Source organism: Stigmatopora argus, chromosome 9 (genome assembly GCF_051989625.1).
Source record: "Stigmatopora argus isolate UIUO_Sarg chromosome 9, RoL_Sarg_1.0, whole genome shotgun sequence".
Taxonomy (NCBI): domain Eukaryota; kingdom Metazoa; phylum Chordata; class Actinopteri; order Syngnathiformes; family Syngnathidae; genus Stigmatopora; species Stigmatopora argus.
In genome coordinates this window covers 11872047-11897819 of record NC_135395.1, presented here as the reverse complement: position 1 = coordinate 11897819, position 25773 = coordinate 11872047, and the positions used below count along the sequence as shown (strand labels likewise).

Below are 25773 nucleotides of genomic sequence, written 5' to 3'. Positions count from 1 at the left end.
GTAATTGGGAAACACATTGGATTGCCAGGTAATAGCAGGGAACACTGTAAAAAGTTTGTTTTCTTGTTAATTTGGGTAGTTACAGGTTACATCATGTTGATTTGGGGTGATTTCTGAACATTTTGGCACATTCTGGGGTCACTTCCGATACTTTTGGATCATGCTGATTTAAGATTCTGGGCCTTTTAAGTCACTTCCTTTTTGTTAGGTGATATTAGTCAAATTGTGACGTTTTTGGCAGAAATATAGACATTTGTGAACATGGATTATTTTGTTTTAACATGTAAATTGTGTAAATTGGATTTAAAATGTTAAAAAAAATGTAAATGCTGTACCATTTGAAATGAATTGGTCTTTTTTGTCACAACCGTAAATGACAGAGGTGAATTTTTGGAACGTTTGTAAGTTTGAACGTTGTATTATGCCGTTAAAACAAGGTCGCACTGAAGCCGGGGAGGAAAGACAACAACTCCCAGAATGCCCTGGGGCCCGCGTGTGTTTTGCATGCATTGGACTACAAATGTTGGAGCGTGTTTGGGAGGCGGAGAGTCGCAGTCGGCTCGCCGGGGGAGCTGTGTGTATGTATCGGGCGGGCAGCAGGAGGAGCCCGCACCGACCGCAGAGAGCGAGGCGAAGGCGACGACAAGAAAAGAGAGGAAGGGCTGGGGAGGAAGAGGGGAAAAAAAAGAAAAAAGAGAGCCGATTCAAAGAAAGACGCGAATGCTGCACGGATGAAAAAAATTGGAGCGCCGACGGTCGAAAGGCTGCTGAAGTTTGTTGCTTGAAACATGGACAGACGGGCTGTCGACTAGGGACAAAAACACGGGACTGGGAGACATCGGTGTGAGGTGAGCGAACGTTTCTGGGTTCAAACAGCAGCCGGGGCGACGCGGATGGAAGGGAGGAAGGAAGGGAAGGCAAAGGAAGGGAAGGACGGGGGGCGGGGGACCCCCACATCTGGCTTTGTGGAAGTTCGCACGACGGCGTTATGCATCTGCAGCCGATGGTTTTGGGTTGTTGTTGTTGTGTCGATTTCTTGCAATCTGTAGCTCCCCCACTCCCAAAATGAGGTGTAATAATAGGGCTATAAAGGAGCTATTGCTGGCCATACTAAAGACGAGCCTTTTTATCTTTTTAGAACATATCTGACCATTCACTCGACTTAGTTAAGTCATCCGTTCCAGAAGTGGTGGGCAACATAGGGCTTGTGGACCATTCATGCTTCAGAAGAATGTTTGAGTTGACTAAAGGTACTAGAACCAAATGTCTGCAAATGCGAGTTTTTTGACAGATTGTCTGAGATACTGTCAAACTGTTTATTTTTCCATTTAGAATTTTTTCTATAAAGAATAGTGTACATTCATTTCCTGACCGGTGTATGAATAACACCCAAACAAAAGTCCTAATCCTTTAAAGAACTTTACATCCCTAATTTAATGAAAAGCAAGAACACAATGTTCTAATGATCCTTTTGAATTGACATCTGTACTGTAGGCAAAATGTTAATAACATGATTATAGTGATGAGCCTAATGCGATCTTCCATTCGACCTCCTAGAACTGCAACTATACTGAAATGTAACATTCATGTTGTATTGCGCAGTAACTTGTTCACTTCTAAATAATCACACGTGCAGGTTAAGTCCACAAACAGATTTTGCCCCATTTTGGACTTTGCATCTGAGCTCGGATGTGAGCTGTTTGGGATTTAAAGGCCAAGGAGGGAAGGAAAGGGGACGGGGGTGTCACAGTAGACATGGATGATAGAAACTGTTAGGGTTGCTTTCCAAAGAACTCCGTTTGTTGTGAGCCAGGCATGGATGTTTGCAGTGGAACAGCAGGGAGGGTGGGGGTAAGGGGTTGGGGGAAGACACTAACAGCAAGAATCACACATCATGTTTAAACTGCTGGGTTTTGGCATGGTGGTGGTGCTGGCTGCGATCAATACTTTGATCTGACATGTGTCATGTCCAATTAATCGCTCTTGGTTTAAACTGCCATTTCAGTCAGTTCAATTTTACTTGTGTTGCCCTAAATCATCAAAAGATTTCAAAGGGCTTCACAGACAAACAATTCTAGATTTCAAGCAAACGTCTTGTTAACTACAAGAGCAACAGTCTAGAGAATGTGTTAGTTTGATCATGGCATTTCCCACATACTGTTTTTATGGCTTTCTACTTTTGTTTGGCTCAATAGTTTCTGGTATTGACCAGCTTTGTGCAGACAAAATGGTATAATTTATCTAGTACAGGTGTGCATTTGAATATGTTTCTTCCTTGTTTTCGTTCTCTCAATGAAAGCATTTTTGCAAGACAAGTCATTTACTGCCATTGATGGCGATAACCATCTAATGCATTTTAACTGGGAGGGGGGGCTGGAACTGATCATCCCCTGCCAAATGAATCAATCATGTCTAAAAACCTGAAATTCACAACTAAGTTAGTTGTGTTAGATATTCCTAAACCTTCCCCATGAAAATACGTCTTTGACTTAAAGTCAGAAATGTCTGTCAATTTCAATTTGGAAGTAATCTTAATTTATGCATCCATGAAAACCATGCAGTTTACGATTTACTTACTTTTAACACAATAGCTATCAATCAAAAACATCACCATGCTGTATTAACAAATGATTTGCTTCTGTTTGTTTTCCAGATAATATTGGACAATGATTCCGTCCGTGCAAGTGATGGAAACACTACGTTAGGTGGCCACTGTGAAAATACGCAAGTGGCCTGCATGGCTAAACGTGTTGAAGCTGTCAGCCTGTACGCTTGGGAGCGCCATGCTAAAGCAGGGCGAGAATAACAACCAGGAGCGCTTGAGTCATGTAGAGGGAAAACGCTGGAAAAAGTTGGTGGAAAATCTTGTTTTTACGCCTCATTTTTGATCCCCCACTTTTTTATTATTATTATTTTGACCCAGATACTTCAGCAAGACACTTCAATTTTGGCCAAACACATCTAAATGCAACCTACTTTCCTGTGAATAATAATGGATGGAATTCACTGTCTGGCATGGTGAGGATGTGAGCAACAGAAGGATGGAAGTTGTGTGACGAGAAGGACTAGTTGGAACCAGCTAAGCACAATGGCTCACACCAGTTTGCTGCAGGGGAAACGATTTTACTGCCGGGAATGGGTCTTTCAAAAGATCCAGCATTGCCTTCAGGAGAAAAGCAGCAACCTGAGCGGGGTGACCAGCACGCCCGGTAAGCAACCTCCAGGCAGTGGAGTGGCCAACCCAGGCAGCTTGACTTCAACCTCTGTGAAAAGCCGAAATTCCTGGGGGGTGTTGCTAGTTGGCGGTCCCGGTAGTGGCAAAACAGCCCTCTGCACGGAGTTGCTTTGGCCCACGTCGACGCACGGAGCTCAGCGAGGACTGCACCAGCGGGGCCTAGCCTTCCACTTCTGCAGGGCAGATGACTCGGATACGCTGTGCGTTGCGGACTTCATCCGCGGCCTGGTGGCGCAGATCTGCCAAAGCGGCTTGGTGCCGGGGTACGCGGAGAAGGTTCGCGATCCGGCCGTGCAGGTCACACTGCAGCCAGGCGAGTGTGAGAGGAACCCCACGGAGGCATTCAAAAGGTAAAGGTGGATTTCATACAAGGGGTTCTACTGTCCTTGTTTTTTGGACAGACATTGGTCTGTTTGTTGTGGGAAAAAAACGGGGTCAAAATGTTGGTTTGACCACTTTATAACCCATCGTCTTTTTCCTGGTGATGTTTAGAAAATTGCTTTTTCCTCCAAATGTACAATTGCACAACCAACCCTTCCCCCTGCCACCTAGTTTTCACCTTCTGACCCTGATGCCCCCCTCCCCCATTTTTTAACTGCCACTCACAACACTTCATAGCTCCACCTCATCAGCCTCACTGCATGTCATACTTGCATGGGTTTTCCCCCCCATTTGGCATTCCGGGTGAATATTTCTGAGTCATTTGAGTGGGCCTCTGCTAACAAGTTCACTGGTTGATGTGAGTGATGACATGATCTTATGATTGCTGGTCCACAATAGATAAGTCCATACGTTTGTGTATAGCCTGGTGTACTGTATAGTTCTGGCAGTGTGTACGACTGTGTCAGTTATGAAGCCACCTGTTGACGTTTGTTGCACCATCTGAAAATCCCACCCACAAATTGTGTGGGAAAGTAGGTCAAGGCAAGGTAAGACATTTTTAAACACTTACCAGTGTCAACACACCTTCCCCCAACCTCACACCCTTGCTCCCAGGGAAGCACTTGTCATCTGGTCATAATCAAAAGGCCTCAGTTTACCTACAACTTTGACTCAAATTTGGCCCCCTCCACTCCATCGTCAAAAAAAAGGGTTACGGATGTGACCAAAATAGTCTGAACCCAAACAGGACGCACTACTTGGCACATTCAGGCTGCTTTGGGGCAGACAGTCTGTTGCCGATATGGAGCCAGTGTTCTTTGACACTTTGACCCCCAATGACTAAGGGTACGTTTACACTAAAATAACAGTTTAAAAAAGTTTTACATTAACATACTAGACGTGCAATGAATGACTGACAGCGCTGACACTCATGACAGATCAGTAGCCCTCTTTGTGGCTTTCAATTTGATGCATGTAAGACATGGTACTCCAATGGGAAAACATAAGTGTGGAAAGTGCACACTTTGCTTAAAAAATGATATTGTTTGTGTCCTGTTTTAACAGACTACAATTTTCCGCATCGACTCATTTGTGTTTTCAGGGCCTAAAACGCCAGTAAATATATAAACAGCCAAATTAACATCTTTTTGAGAGATTGTTTTCAGTTAACGGTGAGTTGGATAAAGAGGCCCTTCAGCTCAAAAGAGGTTTTCACAGTGGGTTTAGTATTCAACTATTGAGCAAAGTATTATCATATGCAAATTAACATCAATCTCCGCGGCGTCATGACATCAAGCGTTTAGGAGAAGAGGACTGAATTTGACGATTGAAAAGAGAAGCAACCGCGTGGTCCTGCGGTTCTATTATTGTGGTTCTCGGGCGTACAAACGCAAAACAAAAATGTTGGTTTTTAACAGTTTTGGTTAATTTTCGATGTAGATTGCCATACCTAATGTTATCACTCAATATAATGGGACTGTTAGTTATATCGACAAAATAAAGGGACGGGAGCAAAACTTTGTTTTTCATGCATAACAGGCCTTGGGGTAAAAATGGACATGGGGGAGCGCTTGTTTTGACGGCACACACTTCCAAGGCTACTCAGTAAAAAGTTATACAGGCTGCATTTGGTTAGCTGTATTGTTAAACAATCGTTTTTTTTTTCTTTTTAGGAGCTTTACGCTTCTACCAACCCCCGTCCAGTTGTGAGTTTCAGCCAGTGAGTGCATGCGAGAGGCCCCTGCCAAATTCTTTGACCTAGTCAAAGGCAAACAAGTCTGTTTGTTGATAGTAATCGCCAGTCGTGTGTTAATGCAGCGAAACTGGTTCAGACACGGGTTGACGTACAAGCCGATCGCTGCTTTCTTCGTCGTGTGCGCCTGAGAGCAGGCCAGACTTGAGACATTTTGAGTCCAGATTTGAACGCTATGTTTGTCCAGTCTGTGCACATTTGCAATGCACTTGCACATTTCTCTTGTAAATGTTGTATTCTAGCTATTTGTTTCTCTGGTACTCTTTTACTGAATGAGTTAAGTGTCAGTTAGATGATTCGTGTAGCAGGTTTGTGCAGTTTCAGCAGATAGTTGCTCAATGCTGACTCACAAGTCATCAAACACAGAAAAAAATATTTAGAAGTTGTCTTTTCAAATGATACAAAACTGATAAATGATGAAAGTGGAGGAAATGTGATAGATGTGATGGGATAATTGCTATTTTACTGCTGCCTTTGCTCTTCTATTTCCTCATAACTTTGTGCCTAAAGTTGAAATCACACATTTTGCAAGACTGCTATAGTGCAAATATATGTAAAAGAATGAAATAAAAATCTAACTACCATTGGAAATATAGCACATGGGTCCTTAAAGTTTCCTAAATTTTACTTTTTAAATTCCTTAAATAGAAATCTACATGTTTCCAAGCAATATGGAGCACGTAGAAGTTACAAGGGGTTTTAGAAGACAGACAAAATTACCTTAAGCCAAATAAAATAAATAAATAAAAATGTAAATGCTATATGAAAAAAATATTCAACTTGTTTTGGCTACATTTCATAGCCCACTACTATGACTACTACACTTTAAGCTTGTCCCGTGAGGGGATGTCACGGCGAATCAACATTTTCCATTTCACCCAGTCCGTTGCATCATTCTCCCCTACACCAGTCACTTTCATTTCCTCCATCCTGAAAAGGCTTACGAGTATGTCACAACTGTGACCGTAAACAAAACCACAACCAGGGGCGTTAAACTACGTCAACAATGAGAAACCCAAGATAAAACACCTACAATACTAACGACACTAATCATTCAATCGTTGCCATTGCCAACTATAAAGGTCCAATTCATTCAAACAGAGAGGACTTCCTGCTCATCTTCCAGTCCCATTCACATAACATAAAACAATGAATATGCGCTCATTCGCCCCTCCCAGTCAAAATGGATTGGACGTCTTGTGCCGTCAATGACAGCCTGTGAGTTAACGTAGACACTAGTCTAGTGGAAAAATCCTATAGCAACCTATTGGTTCCTTTTATTCAACAGTGACACCTTTTTAAAATGATATATCGCCTTATTGATCTATTGCCACAATCCTTGTGCAGTGTTTTGACTGTATTTTTTTTCTGTTAAAATTTGGCGTAATGAGCAATTCGACCGACCTAGGCTTTCCAACATGCCTTTTCCTTCAGGACAAAAGAGATGGCTTCAAAGAAAGGGGGACACGGGGAATTAACGCAGTCATGTGGGCCCACGAATTCCAGCACTTTTGTTTTTTTGCTGATGTGCCAAAAGTGTTTAGTAGTTGTGACCTTATCTGGCTCAGCGGTTGGACTCAATTCAACTTTTGCTGCAGTCCCCATGATGAATTGCAGCTGATTGAAGTATGGAACCAAATGTTTAAAATCCCACAGTTAGATAGGATATGACATACTTGCAAAAAATAGATTTTTAGATTGATTTTATATTTCTTGGGACTTCATTAAACACTCATGTTCCAAATGAGATGCTGATATTACGCATCAATTTACACCATAGTTATCCAAATGAAATTAACAGAACAAGAAAATTGTCAGCTCATGGGAGGAAAAACGCATGAGCGTCAAAAAGCCAAAAATGAGGAAAAAAGACATCCGACATGTTTCCTCTTGGGCAATTGTAGGGAAATTGGCCATGTCACAAGTTTTATTGCAGACTCTAAACATATTTCAAAGCCAGGCAGGTTTCGTTTTCAGCTAAACTAAACAAGGAGCACTTTTAATGGGCAGGCGTGGGCGCTTTGTTCATTTTTTTTCCACTCCTATGTTGACTTCTTGGCTGGGCAGCACTACTTTTTGAGGTTTAAAATGAAAGCCGGCAGCACCTTTCATGTGGTGCACGGTAGCAGAAGATTTGCTCAGAATTAGGACCACATTTTAGCAAGCAACAACAAAAAAGGGTCCTACATCCATCCACCCCCTCTCTTGTGACACATCAACTCTAGTGGAGCAGAAGAGGAGAAACGGCAGCAGCAACAGTGCAATGATGATTCAGCACTCTGTGGCTGGCCTCTGTCTCAACATTACTGGCAAATATTGTTTGAGTTTTTCATAAATAAAGCTCATAAATGTAGTGTACACGAGTTTAGTCGTTTTCAGAATGCATGACACTAAATGAAGACCTCTAACTCCGAAAGAAAAGATAGGTTTTTTTCTTTCCTATGCAAAGTGAAACTTCTGACAACTACCTTCGATGACTTTAGTCTTCTTAAAGTCGCTGATCTCGACTACAGATGGTAAGCTAATCCAGACTTGGCAAGAAACTTTACCGGCCACTCCAAATAGTGCGCCTGGTTTGCAGAGATTCCCACATGCCAGAGTGTCGACAGGGAATCAGGCAGAGGTCGGGGTGAGTTAAAGGGGGATGAAATTTCAGATTCAGTTGGCAGTGTTGGGTAGCTCATCAGGAATGCTCACCACGCGTGGACTGGGAAGCGCTTGAGGGATTTGTGGTAGTTATCTAAGGCATGTGTGGTTGTTAAAGGAGAAGCACGTGTCCATGATTGGAAATCATTAATAGGCATCACAGATTATTATACAGCGGTAGTAATGACAAACAAGTATCCACAGGCACATTTGTCCAGCATTTCACATGCAACTTCAGTTTGACCTACTTGACAGTGAGAAGCTACTAGTTTGAGATAGACAAAATTCCAATTGCAACCCCCAATGGTGTCTCCACAGAAATAAAAGCAAAAACAATGCAGTCATTTGTATGCAACTACTTCTGTGATGGATTCATTCAGGACATCATAAGACAGAATATTAAAAGATCCCCAGACATGGATAATAGATAGTCAAGGTAGCTTTTTCCTTTTTTTTTTTAAATAATTCAAGGCCAACCATAAATTGTTCAAATTTCTCCATCATAATAAAAAAGAGCGCAATCAACTACCTAATAATAAGCTAAATCTTCCTATTTTTTTACTATCTATGGATTATAAAAAACTTAAAAGCACACTATACAACATTCACTCTGGTAGAACAAATTCACACAGCCTAGGCTACATAGGAGTTCATGTTAAATGACACATGGTGCTCCCTTTCTCACACAAAGTACAAATTTGATTCTCAGTCAGTGGACAAATATCCAGCAGCAACCTCTCTCAAGCCTGGAAAAAAATGGGCAGGTTGTGGGCATTTGATGTATAAACTATGTCATGCGAGTGACTAACTGTGGCCACATGACGAATGAAGAAGCCAAAAGTCACCTTTTCTCCAGCATTTGCATCGGAATAATGGACAATTGATTGAAATCCTAGAATATAAAATTAGCCCTTGTGGGGATAAGCCAAAAGTCAGTCAGATCTGTGATTAGAGTTTGATTATCCTCCATCTATTGTTCGTTTTTCGAAGTATAACAAATTACGCTGACAACGCTCTTGATAGTCTAGGCCAAATTTACCTATTTTCCTCATCTGTTTTATATCTCCTGGTCAGGGTCAATCTTGTAAAGTCATTTCAACAGGCCTTCTGATGAGTTGGTTTATTGCTTGTAGCTGCCTTAACCTTGCAGCTACATAAAATTTCCCAGAACAGCGCGCAAGTGCAACATGACAGATGGTGAGTGCATTAAATGTCTTTCACACCAGGTCTTCTGTAAAACTCTTGGCATTAACTTGGGCATATGTTGAGGACTAGAGCGAGAGACACACATTTGAAACACACTCGGCAAAGTGGCTTTTGTTGCGCTTACTTTGCCCCCTAATATCCCACAGAGTTGTCTTTTTGTCTGTAGCTCCTGTTTTTTTGACTCTTTGACAACCCAAAAAGTAGCTGAATTGCACGACAACAATGGTCCTTTGTGCAGCCCACTTGCTGTCACTGTGGATTTGATTGTCCTGGTAGGCAACACAGACACGGCCATTCACGCCCAGTCATCACCGAGCATGGACATTCCTTTTGGCAAGGCTCCCAGATGGCACTGCAGGTTCTCCGCGGGCTGCGGCCATCAGGAGAGATTAGCCGCGGAAGGCCGAGTAAGACCACAAAGAAGAAGGGAAAATCGTCTTAAGTGTGTTAGGAGATTTGCAAAAAGCGTGCCGCAATGGGTAGATGTTTTATTTTGCCTTGGTAGGACACTTTCTGGACAAGAAAGCACATATCACACAAGAAACCACCCGACAAAAATGTCAGAAAAAGTATAGATACTAAAATAATTCTCTGAGACGAAAGGCTTTAGCAAATAATCATTTTCAGGTCAATTAGATAATATTGGAGTATTTCTCATGGGACATTAGTGTGCCCTGAGAAGCCATCTTGAGAGATGACTTGTTGAGAAAATGGGACATCAGTGCATCAGTGTTCAGAATTCTTTGGGATATACAACCTTCAAATCATATTGACTCTTTCACCTCACATTTCTCAAGCATAATGTGTACTACAATGATTCCCAACAGACAATATCGCAAATGAAACCGCTTTGTACCAAGTTCTGTTCTCATTTGTCGTTTTACCGTTGCAAAAAGAGTGCACGGAGGGAGAATCATTCGCGCGATTGCAGGTTTGACGGTAAAGGAATATCTCCCTCTTTCCTCTGCTCAAATATTTTATAGCCAATTGATTTGTTGAAGCATAATTTTAAATACCTTATTAACATGGCTCGTGTTTGAAATGTCAGCACCCTGAACTCTTTAGATCCTTTATCGTTGGCTGTTAAGTCAGAAGTAATTTAACGAGTCTCAGCAATTTTACCCGTCTGACACTCGCGGCGCTCACACATGAACAGAGACGCTCAAACAAGACTCTGCAGAGCTCGAATGTGTGTGTTGACCGCTGCGGTTCACTTAGCATTCATGTGTGATATTAGCAGTGGACCTTACAGATTCCATGTCTGGCTAGCAGCTTGCCGTTGCTGGATTGGCTTATGTGGCGTTTAAACAGCTTACTCATTAGAAACAATCTAACACCTGAGTCCGCAAAATTATATTTTGAAACAATGATCATATCACACATGACTTACTGCCTAACAAGTTGGTCATCAGCCTGCAAAACAACACTAAAACCAATTGAAACCATTTATAAGCAGGCTTTGAAAGTATTGGACAGAAATCCAAAAACACACCACCACTGTCAGATATTAAAGAAACACAAACGCCTGAACTGGAACAATACTGTTAAATATGCAGATGCCACCTTAGTCTTCAAAATCTTCCAACGCAAAGCCCCTCCTCCAATGCAAGATTTTGTACAAAAAAAATCCAATGCATCAACAAGGACTGGCTCTAGAGGTGACTGTGTAGTTCCCTTCAAAAAGAGTGCTTTCAGCCAAAGCACCTTCTCTGTCCACATCGCACATACCTAGAACTTAATGCCAATTAATATACGTGAACTCCCGTCTCTAAACCTCTTCAGCAATCATCTTAAAGCCTGGCTGTTAGACGAACAAAATTGCGATCATGACGCTGTCTAAAATTCTGCTGCGTGTATGTGTCTAGTGTGTTATTGTTTTTAACTCACTGTCCACACCAAGTGCCATTCTTGCAGCATTATACAATATTACATATTAATAAAAGCATCTCAAGACATTAGCTCACAGGCCAGTGCAAGAAGGGCCACTAAACTATAAATGTGTCCTGCTGTAAGCCAAAATAATGTGCAGTGAACTTAATTGGTGCATATTTACAGCCCAGCTTCTTACCTTTTTGTCTTTCAGATGCGTGCTTTTGCCTCTCCTGAGCTCCAAGCCGCCATCACAGGCTCTCTTCCTGCTGGTGGATTCTGTGGATGAGGGCAGCCAGCTAGGTGAGACCGAGCAGAGGTCACCCCCCGGTTCCCCAAGAACCATCGCTGAGCTCCTCGCCAGCCATCACGAGTTCCTGCCACCGTGGTTTCTTCTCATTTGCTCTGCAAGAAGACAAAACAAGGCTGTTACTAAACTGTTCACAGGTATAAAAAAGTCCTCACAGTAGAATTACTACTTGTAACAAATGCATCATGCATGATTAGTTTATTTGAAAAAGAAATGTTCTTTGAAAAATTCACACATTCTTATCAATCATATTTTGCATTGCAAACAACACAGAACATTTTTCGAATGAGACCCACTGGACTATACAACACGGGTTGGGGGCAAAAGTTGCGGCTTGTAGTGTGAAAATGATAATAAATTACATAAATATAATGTTTACAAAAATTACACCTAGGTAAATTTGATTCAGCTGTTCACTAAGATCCATTTATATTTTTTTGAGAAATGTTGGGAAAAATAGGATTGTTTCAATAAAATGTGATTAAATAGGATTATGAAAAAGTCCGTTATTGAGTAGATTAAGTTTTAAAATCAAATCCTACCAAATTGTAATCATTTCTTCCTGAAAAGTCATTTGATGCCGAGGCTGATCAAATAATATATTGAGCATCTTGTAGTGCCAAAAGACATCGAGGTTGGCGGTATGGTGCTCGCCTGGTGTCCTGTGACACCAGCTGCTGTTATCTTGTCAGGCCAGCAGCCGCCCTCCCATTAATCAATGCACATATCTGTCTCCCCTCAAGATTACCAGGTCGTTTTTGTGTGATGAAACTGAATTAACGGCAGTTTTATATCAAGAGTAATGCCCCATTTTGCATATTTTATTTTTTGGTTTAAAGTACATAGCTAAACATTGTGAAAATGCTTGGCTTCCAAGGTGCAATTTGCAGTGTATTGTGTCAGACCAAATAATTGGCTGTCAAGCTGTACAAAAGGAAGTGGCAGAGAAATTTGTCTCTTGTCTTGCTACCACAATGCTTGATTTGGATGCCTCTTTGGTTACACTGCCATTACAATCAGAGTATAGTAATGGTCTGACCTAAGAAATCTAAATCAGTGTGTGATGTGACCTGGATGAAGTCGACATAGTTTGTTATTTGATTGCAATTGCTTTTCTAAGTCTAACCGCTCTGCAAACCATGTGCTCTTTTTGGACATATGTGACTAAACTATTCTTTGCCTGGGGTAAAGTGTATAGATATTAATATTAACCTTTTTTTACCTTTGTGATTGTCTACTCCTGTAGGCAATGTGGTACCTCGTTTAGTTTTCAATGACATTGTGCACTGGCGCGTTTCTATGTAGCCTACAATAGCCTGAGCTTTTCTCCTTTGACTATGCTTTTAGCAGCACTTTTTGTTTTGTCTAGATTCAGTCTTCCGCTTTGAGTTGACTACAATAAGAATGACTGTCCTTCTTGGAGATATGCACACAAACAAAATAGTGTAACCCATTTTTCATGGGCTGCCTCTGTTTACTTGAATTAGAGGTACATTAGTCATTGACCACTGTACAGCGTCTAAAATAGAACGCTTAAGTAGAGCAAATCCTTGAGTTGTTTCCGCAAAACAGATTTTGTGCACAAGTCGTAAAGCATTATACCTCTCAGGATAAAGAATTTAAAACAACGAAAGAAAAAATGAAAAAGACAAGAACAGTACTGTTTGCCCACAAATGTTGGTTGAAATGGTCCATGTTTTGAAGTTTTAAGGCAAACCTTTAACATCTCCTCCAGAAAATGTTTTTTAAGAAGTTGGTCTATTTTGGGTTGACGGAGGTTTGAGGTTTGTGGCCAAAGTTCGTGTAAAAGACTTCCCCATGAGACCGTGACCATAAGACTTCTTTTGAGGAGAAGTGCAGTTGTCTTTTTAGGAGTTTGACACACACTATCAGGCATTAAGTAGAATTGACATTTCCTGACGGAGATCACTCTTTCTCCACTTTCCCAGGGGAGCAACTCTGGATTCTTCTTTCTTTGCTCAACTCTTATTCCTTGTGTCCATCTCAGGCTTTGGAATGCACTCTGGGAACTTTTCAGCACCTCAGAGACCATAGCAGGAAGGGGGCTTTTCTGAGTCCTGCAGCAGAATGCCTCGCTCGCATCCGCTCGGTTGCGAACAAAGACACTTCTGTTTCTGACGATGAGGGTGAAAATTCAGATCGCTCTGGGCTCGCGTGTTATGATCACTCGTTTATGATAAAGGCCCAGACTTCTCCCGTGTCAAGCTTGGCACCATCCGATTGAAAGAAAAGGGAAAAAACATTGTACGGCAGATCTACAGAGATAATGCTTATTTTCTAGAGCACCCCAACCATTCCACAACCTAGTGCAGTGCTACTGTACAGCCATGGTGGGGGCAGTGGAGTGGAAACACTTAGGCAGCAATTTTGGTTAGGAGCTGGGTAGAGAGATCGCAGGGGCAGAAGGCAGAGCTAAGAAGAGGGTTGCATTAAGGGAGGGACATGTGAGTCAGGCTTGCAAATGAAACAGCTTTTGAAATAAGGATCCTTAAAAACCAGTGGGTGTGAGATTTTTTTTTAAAAGTGTCAGTGAATGCAGTGCAATTACTTGGGATACTCCCTACTCTTAAAATTTTCTTTGAGTCTGTAGCACTTTGAATGTCCCAGGTTGAAGTCAGGGTCTGCAAATATACTGTTCTCAATCTTTTCCCCTGATAATGTTCTATATCTCAATAGACAGAGCCCACATGTAAAATTGCAGTAAAATTTGTCTTTGATGTTGGAATCACTAACTTGACTGACTGCAATTTGTTGGCGCAGTAAAGATAATCTCAAAAAACAATCAACATGTTTAGAAAAGTAAAACAAGAGTATCATTTTCAGTGCTGGATATCAATAAGAACCCTCTGCAATTCCTTTTACATGAGGGCATTACAGCTCTTCATTTTTACAGCAAATTCAATGAGGTAAATTTCCCCATTCAGAACATCCATCATTTGCTTTGTTACGCCAATTTGATTCTTCCACAAACTTTGAATTAGCCACACATTCATATTCACATTAAACAGCCCCTCTACCATCACTACTACCACATCCCCTGCAGTAATGAATCACAGCTGTAATTAACTCTGCGATAGTCCTGGCGCAGGCAGAGGAATGCGAATCAAAGCATGTGGCCGCTTTAAGAAGACCACTCATCTTGTGAGGCATGAAGGGGGTGGGTTTCTGAGATGACACAGTTTGGGTTGTTTGACCCAAACTTATCAGGTGGTCTTCCAAAACGTCATGTTTTATAGCTCTCCTTAGTCACCCCAAGCAAAAGACGGTAAAAGTCCCGACCTACAGTACTGTACAATAAAAGCAACATGTGACTCAGGCTTGATTGTTCTGTCCGAAAGAACTTACTTAGCCCACCCTGGGAATGACGTGAATCACAGCCTTCACCTCACTGTGCCCGCAACCGTTAATGGTGCGTTCTTTCTGCCCAGCTGCCAAGAGACGCAACTGATTTACTGCCAACAATTACAAAGTAGAAGAGTCTGTTTAAAGCACCACTGCATCTCTCAAAGCTGTCCTTTGTCGTGGAGCCCGGCACCAAAATTCAAGCAAACCATCACTGGGGAAAACGGTCCACATCATTTTTAAAATCTCCCTGCATATACATTCTTATTCGTGAATTTAACAGCAACGTTTTGCTACCCATCTCATTTGGAGGTCTCTGCAAGGGGTGCTGGCACGCTGACAACACAAATAGTCATAAAGCAGTGAGCTTGTTTTACTTCTACTGGACTGCAGGAATTCTACCCTATGAGAGACAACAGTGTTTTTGATCAACTGTAATTTACTTGTCTGGATGATGGAGATCTACCAATGCCAAAAGATAAATAAAAATAAATTGAACACTTGATGAATTACTGTAGAAAATCTGAAGATAATCTTGGGAAATGGCCTTTAAAGGAAATTACATTACTTGAACCCTTTCTTTTTTCAATTCTCTTTGGTTGCACTATAATAAGATGCTTGATTTTCACCCAATTATTACTTCTGTGACCAACCGGTGGACCTGTTGTGCTTCTGCCTGACTTTGGTACGAATAGTATGGGTTTGATTCCCACTTGGTGGCGGTGCGAATGTGAGCGGTTGTCCTTTTCATTGTGCACTGTGATTGGCTGGTAGCCAGTTTGGGTTTTTCCTCCGCCTGCTGCCCGTGGGAGTCTGGGATAGTTTTCAGCACCCCCTGCGACCTTTGTGTGGATAAATGGTCAGAAAATGAATGAATGAATTAGTTCAGTATGTGTGTGCCTTGTTTTACAGATTACAGGAAAAGGCTGCAATTCCAAATTGACCAAAGGCATGATAGAACCGTTACAATTTAGCAATCCCTGAAATGTGCTCATATCGGCATGTCCGACATGCAAATTGACGTTCAAGATTCATGCATGAGACGTCTGTCAGACTCCAAGTCACCTACTACTTAAAATTAGTTTAAGACCAAAATTGTGGCTGAATACAGTAATTTCAGCAGCTTGGAGTCTGATGGTTGGCTAAATTATAGGTCTCTATCGACACTACTGCAGTGACATTGCAGACAAAGCTGTGATGCTCTTCGGTATGTGGCATACCTTTGCAAAATACTTACTCTGGGCATTTTTTTCTGTTTCTGAGACAGCAAGGGCTACACTGGTCAGACTATGCTTTGATTAAAGGGTTTTAAAACTAGTACTAAATTAGGCATTAGCATGTATAAATTTAGAGGGAATTCCTGGCACATTATGCCTGTTCTTGCCCCCATTGCTTTTGAGTCGAACTTATTTGGCTTACGACCTGTTTGCCAGTGATAACTCTTCACTGATTTTGCCCTGCTGCTGACATTTTCTTTGTTTGAAAGAATATCCTTAGAAAAAAAACCTTCTGAATCTTCCTGGTGTTGTTTTTTTCTGGATAGAATGTATAAAATGTGATGTGTGTATTAGTTGCGCAGGAAACATGTGGTTGAATGCTTTAACACCGGGTCACTGGAAAGTCAGTGAGTGTATTGATGAACAAAAACCTAAGCACAAGGTTACGAAATTTGATCTTACATAAGGTTGAAACTAGCAGCCCTCACATAGGCTTTTTCATATCTCAAGTGCAAGGTGTTTTTAATATCAATACTACATCAATAGCCATGATTATGCCTATGCTGACAGCTTACAAGTTGGAATCTAGTAACTCAATGATTCATGTCTACGACTAGTGTTTAAATGGAGGAAGCAGTCTCAATAATCATTTCAACTGAGCAGCCCATTACATTTCTTGAAAATACTAACTTTTAAAATGGAGCAAGTCTTTTTAGTCCCATGGGTTATTTGAGCACTTGACAACCCGCTCAGCTGTGCTGTTGAAAGAATCCACGTGAGATGCGGCGATAACTGTGCAATACGTTAGAGTGGCCAGGTGCACCCGCTTTACAGATCAGTGTCCCGTTGCATGGTAATGAGCCTCTGTCACTCAAAAGTCGTAGGTCAGACCAATAACTGTTCTGTGTGTACCCACACCTTACTTCTCGCTTCAGACCTGTTCGGTTACACCACAACAGGTTTGACAAGAAATGTGTTTGCAATTCAGCAGGAGGCATGTCTGAACTAGAATATTGCCTGAGGCGTGACAAAATTAATTAAAACAATTGGAATTCATTACCACAAAAACATTTTCTCCAATTGTCTCTTCGTAGCCAGTTAAACTGTGAGCTTGGCAAACAAAATAATATTACTCTCAGTTGAAATAACCATCCGTGTCTGCAGTCCCTTCTAGATTTTGGTGATCATATACGCGTTGCAGAGTTTGGCGCTCTGGTGTTCACTGGAGCGGCGCAGCTGTCAAGCAGACTTTGTCGCGCACGGTTTTGCCAGAGCATGGAGGGTACCCAGGCTTATGTTTCAGTTTTCGTTGCTGATCCACTGACTTAAGACGCGGTCCAACGTACGGAACAAATGGTAGCGGATGATGTGTGACTCTGCACCTCTTCTTTAAACGCTGACCTGTAAGCTCACACCACCACTTTCCACCAACACGCAAGGCCACTGCTTCGTTTGTACATTTGTGGGTGGGGGGGAGAAATCTCCAAGGCAAACAGTCCCTCTTTTGTACGTGGAGCTGTGTCTCCTGTGGCTGGTATCCAGTTCTGTAACAAGCAGCAGCTGGCTAAGAGGCCTTTTTACTCTGGCGCTGCATCCCTCACGTTGATGAATGTGGCATTTGTTGCTTGTTTCGCTGCCACTATTGTTCGAACCTAAAACCGACCACACAGCTACTACACTCAATGCTTTGTTTACCGAACAAGATTAAGTTTTTGGTTGGTTTCAATAGCCAAGCCATATTGCATTTATGTATGCTGTTTAAGTGGAATCCGTCAGAAATACTGTCTGTGTCGGCGTTGGAGTGAAATGTTGGCAGCTAACATATTGACCAAAAAAAGAATAGTTGATAATTTTTCAAGGCATATAGTAAGGGCTTTTCAGTTCTCACAGGTCTTGACATGATGTTACATCATGCGAAAAATATTTACCTATTGGTCTTTTTTCATACAAACGTTTACTATAATTATAACTTCACTGCTATACTTTTCAATGTCTTTGTTTGGTAGTACTTCAAAGGCAAACATAAGAGGCCAAAGTCAAAAACAACAACTATTTTCTTGTGTTTTCTTGAGTTGAAAACTTTTTGCGAAACCCTCATCATTCCCAAGTTTTTCAACTCTTCTTTTTCGAAATACAGGGCACACCTGCCCGTGCCTCTTCGGGCGGTTCCAAGTAACTATCCTCACAATTATTGTGTCAGTAACCACAGACTGTTTTGCCCGCAGCTGAAAGGCAATTTCGATGAGAAGCTATCCCAGCTAGGAGCATCTCTCCATACTAGACATTGGGCTCACACGGGATCCTTCAGTGAATAAAACCAATTAAAATCCACTTCAAGGCAAAACATTACTTTTTCATCCGAGCCCTTTAATGGCCTTTTCCCCTTGACTAAGCTTGTGGCTTTCCCAGCTGGCGCGAACCCAGCATGGCCATAGAAGGCTCATGTCCTGTCCTGAGAGTCTGCGATGTCAGAATCTTACAGACTAAGTACACCACCAATTCAACCTTCAAAAACTTTCAAAGCCTCAAATGCTTAGAGGAAGCAAGATTATTATGCCCTCCAGTTTTTGTGACAAGCATTGGTAGGACTAATGAGAAGCAAAAAAAATCAAAATAGTGTGCTGTCAGATTGAGTATTCACAACTACAGTCTGCAAGATTTTTTGGGTAGTCACGTATATTTCCGAACTTTCGCTTTTGTGATTTGATTGATTTTTGGAGTTGGAACTAAAGCAAAAAGTCATGCAGACAAAGACAGACCAGAGAGAGGGGTGGGGGAAGTAAAAGGCGCATGGTGCAATGCTACAATGAACTGAAAGTGGGTTAGGGTCATTGAGTTTTTGTTGTCGTGAGCATTTTCTGTTTAGCGAAGGGAAGTTTCTAACTGTAAATGTGTTAGTGGAGTTCTTGCATTTGCTCCTCGTGTTTGCTACCAATCTTCCAGGTGTGGCTTCACTGGCTCTGTGGGAGTATAATTCCACAAACTTGCTCCAATCCAAACAGTAGCCTAAACTTTGGCAGCGGTTTGATTAATTGTACATACTTGTGGTTGGGCTAGATTATTTACAAGTGAGAAGTTTTGAAAATGTGAATTTATAAGTGTAAATTTAAGTTTCAAATCACAATAGGATTTGGTAACTGTGCACACATCGTTCAAGCATTGGAAAAAAAACTGTCTGGACAGAGTAACAGATGGAAGTAAACAATCCCCGAGCTCAAGCTTACTACACACTTTGATATGATTTTTTTTTTTTTTTTAAGTGAGCACGTACATTAGTGCAAGGTGAATCATTCACTGAAGTTCTGAGTATATGTGCATCTCAACTGAATGTTACATAAATTAGACAAAGTGCTGCTTTTAAAATCAACACAACATATATATGGTATATAGGTCAAAACAGCCATTTCCACAAAGATACAGTATGTCAGAAAATTCCCCAATGATTTCTTTGGGTCACAGTTGTGCTGAGAGAATTGTAAATCAAGGCACACAGAAATGTTCTCTAGAGTGCACTCATCCCACTGATCACAGATTGCTTTAACATGCATGGATGTGCCTCTCGGAGAAAGCCATTGTGGAGCTCTTTTAAGTCTCCAGAAAGTAATTATTCCTAAAGACGTTCATTAAGCCTTGTCTCTCAGCAGAGGGCCTGCGATTGACGCACACTGTGCACAATTAGTGAGACGATGCTTCCCGCGCCCCTCCCATTGTCAGCTCCCTATAGACACAGTCATGTCGTGCTCTTCACCTTTGCACCATATCATAATTGTTTAATTACTACATTTGATGACTTTTTCATTCATCTAAGTATACTTTTTCTTGCACCCAGGATTCCGGAAGATCAGCCTGGACGATCTGCGTAAGGCCTATATCGTCAAGGACGTGCAACAGTATATCCTCCACCGTCTGGATCAGGAGGAGGCCCTGAGGCAGCATCTCACCAAGGAGACAGCAGAGATGCTAAACCAACTCCACATCAAGAGCAGCGGGTGCTTCCTCTATTTGGAGCGAGTGCTGGATGGCGTGGTAGAGAACTTCATCATGCTGCGTGAGATACGTGACATCCCAGGCACGCTCAACGGCCTCTATCTGTGGCTTTGCCAGAGACTGTTTGTCAGGAAACAATTTGCCAAAGTCCAGCCCATCCTTAATGTAATCCTGGCTACGTGCAGACCACTCACAATCAAGGAACTGTACCACGCAGTCTGGACTAAAAACACCACCCTGACCATGGAAGAGTTTCATAAAAAGATGGACATCCTCTCCAAGTTGTTGGTGGAGGGTTTCGGGAGCACTAAAATCCTTTTCCATTACAGTTTTGCCGAGTGGCTGCTGGACGTAAAGCATTGTACACAAAAGTACCTGTGTAATGCAGCAGAGGGGCATCGGATGTTAGCTATGAGTTACACCTGTCGTGCAAAACAGCTCAAACCTCAGGAAGTGCGGGAATTTGCACTTCACTTGGTAAATTCCAATCTGCAGATGGAGCCGTCCAATCTTGCTCTTTGGATGGTTTGGAATGGCACTCCCACCAAAGACTCTCTGACTGCTTCCATTCCAAGGGAGCAGGAGGTTTTGCAACTTTTGGTCAAAGCCGGCGCACACGTGAACAATGAAGATGACCATGCTTCATGCATCGTACAACAGGCCCTGGAGAGAGAGGACTCCATACGGACTTTACTGGACAACGGTGCTTCGGTAAACCAGTGCGACTCCAACTCTAGAACGCTACTTTCCAATGCAGCATATAGCGGCAACCTCGATGTTGTGACATTGCTCATCTCCAGAGGAGCCGACATGGAAATGGAGGACAACCATGGCCAAACAGCGCTCACGCTTGCCGCTAGGCAGGGCCACACCAAAGTGGTCAACTGCCTCATTGGCTGCGAGGCCAACATCAACCACACAGATCATGACGGTTGGACGGCACTTCGCTCCGCTGCATGGGGGGGTCACTCAGAGGTAGTGTCTGCTTTGTTGTATGCCGGTGCCAAAGTAGACTGTGCCGATGCTGATGGCAGGACAGCCTTGAGGGCAGCAGCTTGGGGGGGACACGAGGACATAGTGCTCAACCTCCTTCAACATGGAGCCGAAGTAAACAAGGCTGACAACGAGGGAAGAACGGCCCTCATTGCCGCCGGCTACATGGGACACAGGGAGATAGTGGAACACCTTCTGGACCATGGTGCAGAAGTCAACCACGAGGACGTCGATGGCCGGACTGCTCTCTCGGTGGCGGCTCTCTGCATCCCTGCCAGTAAAGGTCATGCCTCTGTGGTGAGTCTTCTCATTGAGAGGGGAGCAGAGGTAGACCACTGCGACAAAGACTGCATGACCCCTCTTCTGGTGGCTGGTTATGAAGGACATGTGGATGTTGTAGATCTGCTCCTCGAAGGAAGCGCTGACGTGGACCACACAGACAACAATGGGCGCACGCCTCTACTCGCGGCGGCTTCCATGGGCCATGCATCCGTCGTCAACACATTGCTGTTCTGGGGCGCGGCAGTTGACAGCATCGACAGTGAGGGCAGGACAGTGCTGAGCATCGCGTCCGCTCAGGGCAACGTGGAGGTTGTCCGGACTCTGCTGGACAGAGGTCTGGACGAGAACCACCGTGATGACGCGGGCTGGACACCCCTGCATATGGCATCCTTTGAAGGACACCGGCAAGTGTGTGAAGCCCTTATCGACCAAGGTGCCCGATGCACAGAGGTGGACAACGATGGACGGATACAGCTGATACTGGCCGCGCAAGAGGGACACTATGACTGCGTCCAAATTCTCCTGGACAACAAATCTTGCATAGATCAACGAGGCTACGATGGTAGGAATGCGCTCAGGGTGGCAGCACTGGAAGGTCACCGGGACATCGTGGAACTTTTGCTGAGCCATGGTGCCGACATAGACCACAAGGATGCTGATGGACGCCCAACGCTTTACATACTGGCATTGGAAAACCAGCTAGCGATGTCAGAGTACTTCTTGGAGAACGGCGCAAACGTAGAAGCTTGCGACACAGAGGGCAGGACGGCCCTTCACGTGTCCTGCTGGCAGGGACATTTAGAGACGGTGCGGCTGCTCATCAACTACCATGCCGATGTCAACGCCAGTGACAATGAGAAGCGCTCCGCCCTGCAGTCGGCTGCCTGGCAAGGGCACACCAAAGTGGTGCAGTTCCTGATAGAAAATGGCGCGCGGGTCGACCACACGTGTAACCAGGGCGCAACGGCCTTGGGGATTGCCGCCCAGGAGGGGCACATCGATGTGGTCCAGATTCTTCTTGAAAACGGCGCGGAACCAAACCACGCCGACCAGTTTGGACGCACTGCAATGAAAGTGGCGGCCAAAGGTGGACACTCAACCATTATCAAGCTCTTAGAAAAGTACGGGGCCACAACTCTAAATGGCAGCAATCCATCGCCAGTACACACCATGGATGATAAAATGACAGGGAAAATGCAGTCACTCACCATCAAGTCTAGCAGTTCTGGCAGTACAGGCGCAGGAGACCTCCAGCCGACAGGACGCACTCTCACCAACGGGCCTGTCCACGCATTCAGTTCGCCATCGGAATCCCCCGACTCCACTGTGGATAGACAGAAATTATCATTGTCCAACAATTCACTCAAGAGCTCCCAGAATTCCTCCCTGAGGACTACATCATCTACAGCCACGGCGCAGACTGTTCCCATCGACAGCTTCCACGGCATGACCTTCACTGAACAAATCCAGCAGCACTCTCTTCCCCGCAGTCGCAGTAGACAGTCCATCGTCTCACCTTCCTCCACTACAAAATCCATCAGCCAGCAGCCACCACCTTCGCCCTCCAACGACTTCGACTGGTCGATGCTGAAGCCTGGTCTCAAGTCCACAAAGGGAACCAAGATCGCAAACGGCATGGCAAACAGCACAGGAGGGCCAGACAAGAAAAAATCTAAGAATACCGGTGCCATGCAAAGCCAGGTCTTTGAGTATGAGATGACCCAGTTGGACAAACGGCTCGCCCACAATAAATCAGTTGCTAAAGACCCCCACTGCAAGCTGGTGATCGGAAGCTCGGTGCAGCAAGACCAGCTCTTCATCCACAAACAGAGCTGCGCTGATAAGAAACGCAATGGCATCATGACCAATCCAAACTACCACCTCCAGGGTCACCAGGTCTTTCTGGGACGGGTGTCAGTTCCTCGCACCACCCAGAACAGAGGCCACCACCAAGATGTTCTGGAGAGTTACCCTGTCGGAGAAACTGAGCTAAGCCTCAAACAAGCCCTCAGACTGCAGATTGAAGGATCCGACCCCAGCTTCAACTACAAAAAGGAGACTCCTTTATAGTTGTTACTGTCAAAGATGGACGAAAATCACTACGCTAATCAGACTTGCATGAAGAATGTTTTCCATCTGGGCCGTTTCCTCCCTGAGAAACACTTAAATCTTTCCTGAATGCCGATGTTCGCAAACATGCCAAAGCAATTGCGTTGGCAAGATATTAAAAAGGAGAAACGTTACTGTGGCGGGCGTGGGTGCCGCCGCCTAAAGGCTTTCTGTGAACTGATACTCAATGTGCCTACATTCTGTTCCAGCCTTCTCCGTGCGAATATATCATTATAATTTAATATAATGCTATTTAATGAAAAAAAGAAGTGTATGCACTTTGAAGAGTCACATGAGAGATGTGCTTTTGTTTTATTTACTATGTAAGCCCATTCTTATTTTAGCCGAAGTCTGTCACTCTTGTTTTTTAATTGTTTATCGGCCGTGTAGCGTATGAACACCAGGATGTGGCATCTATAGGCTGCCGGTCTTCAAATGTTTCTTTGTGTTCTGTGTTAAAAGTAGCCCAGGCAATTTATTACTGCACCTGTTTGTTCAGAGAGTATATTTATACATATGTTTTTTGGGGGTCACTTTTTGATGCGTTCTGTTCTACCACGGTGCTGTTATGTTCCAACAAGTTGCTTGCAGCTATTTTTTCCACTTTTGTTATGTTCAAAGTGTTTAATTACAAAAATGATAACAAAGGAATTTTTTTGTCCCCATGGGATTTTTCTTTTTCAGTTGTGCGTTTATATATAGTATATATATTTTTTGTGAGTGCTTTAGAATATTTAAATAGATTCAGTCATTTGCATTGGTTTGGTGCTAAATTGAATGCAGTTACGTTGAAATGCTGAAAAGGGGTTGAATGTAAGAGACACAATTACAGCTAATGAGAGGGTTCAGAAGTTACTCTTAAGAGCCAAAGTTTGGGGGGAGGGGGCTGTTGGTTAAAATGGGACCTAAAAACACTAAACATCTGTTTGTCATCATGCCTGCAGTTCTAGGCTGTGGCATGTTTTTGCATCATGCTCTGCTATTTTTCGCCAGGGACTACAATCATGGCAACCTATCACATGTACAAACATTTTGTAAGACTTGAAATCAGTCAGTTCGGGAAGGAAAAAAATGGATACGTTCAACAGCTCATTTCGTCTTTGTCAGCCATTTTGTGTGATCCAAACTGTAAATATCTCACAATGTTCTTTAACGTGTATCATTATAAAGTGGATTTCCCCCATGTATATTAAAAAAAGAACGCTTAATAAACGTAATGGCTTCAATCCTGGGAAAACCTTTGTCTTTTTCATCTAGTACAAAAGATGTCCAAGCTTCTAATGTGGAGTTTGCATTTTCTCCCTGTGCCTGCCCCCGTTTTCTATGGGTTCTCTGGTTTCCTCCCACATCCTAAAGACATGCATGGCAGACGAGTTAAACACTATAAACTGTCCCTAAGTATGAGTAAGCGGGTATAGTTGTTCATCTCCTTATGCCCTGTGATTGGCTGGCAACCATCTCAGGGTGTCCCCTGCCTACTGCCTATATAGTTAGCTAGGATAGGCATCAGCACCCCCGCGCCCTTGTTGGGATAAGCAAAACAGAAAATGAACTGTTTCTCTGTTCTGTTATATATATATATATATATATATATATATATATATATATATATATATATATATATATATATATATATATATATATATATATATATATATATATATATATATATATATATATATATATATATATATATATATATATATATATATATATATATATATATATATAAATATATATAAATATAAATAATACATAAAATCAATTTCAACTAGGAGGGCTGTCATAGCCTGATCATGTTACACTGCCATTCAATCATTGGATGGCTGTCAAAGGAAGCTAACGATTTATACTCATGCAGAGATAAAACCTAAGCATGATAAGTGTATTTCTCAATAAAGGTGATTGAATTCTTAATACTAATAATACCCAATGGTGCCTTGCGTTTAAGACGCATTGTCCAAAGACACAGGGTAGTTTGCCTGAGGATGTAATGTGTCCTTCACTTCGCACAATTTTCTTGCTGATGCTCCACTTGCTGATTAAAGGGCGAGGTGAATCAGCCCCCCGCCATGCCGTCTCACAGCCGCGTGTGGGCAGGTACACACATACACACACAAGGATGCGTCATGCGGCATTTTTTGTTCCACCTTGGCCACCCGCTGAGAGTGGATTAAGCTCCAATGCCGCAGAACTCTTTGGTGCAAGATACTTAGCAACTAACACAGGTGGCAAAAGTAGTCGATCTATACTCAAATACAAGTACAGATACTTCTGGATCGCTAAACTAAACTAATAAAACAAAACCAAAAAAAATTGTATAATGAACCTGAACCAATTGAAGCATACCTTAAATGAAGTTTATAACTTGTGGTAATTGTGCTATTGCTGTCCCTGTGATAGTCATTTGATGTGACTTTTT

At 42.8% G+C, this 25773-nt stretch overlaps 1 protein-coding gene across 1 annotated transcript; it reads left to right on the top strand.

Moving 5' to 3' along the window:
* Positions 1–592: 592 nt before the first annotated feature.
* ankrd50 (ankyrin repeat domain 50) lies at positions 593–24577 on the top strand. The gene is made up of 4 exons (XM_077608918.1): positions 593–848; positions 2654–3585; positions 11305–11537; positions 19810–24577. The coding sequence occupies exons 2-4, from the start codon at positions 3089–3091 to the stop codon at positions 23310–23312; spliced, it is 4233 nt and encodes a 1410-aa protein (XP_077465044.1). The 5' UTR covers positions 593–848; positions 2654–3088; the 3' UTR covers positions 23313–24577.
* The last annotated feature ends 1196 nt before the right edge of the window (positions 24578–25773 follow it).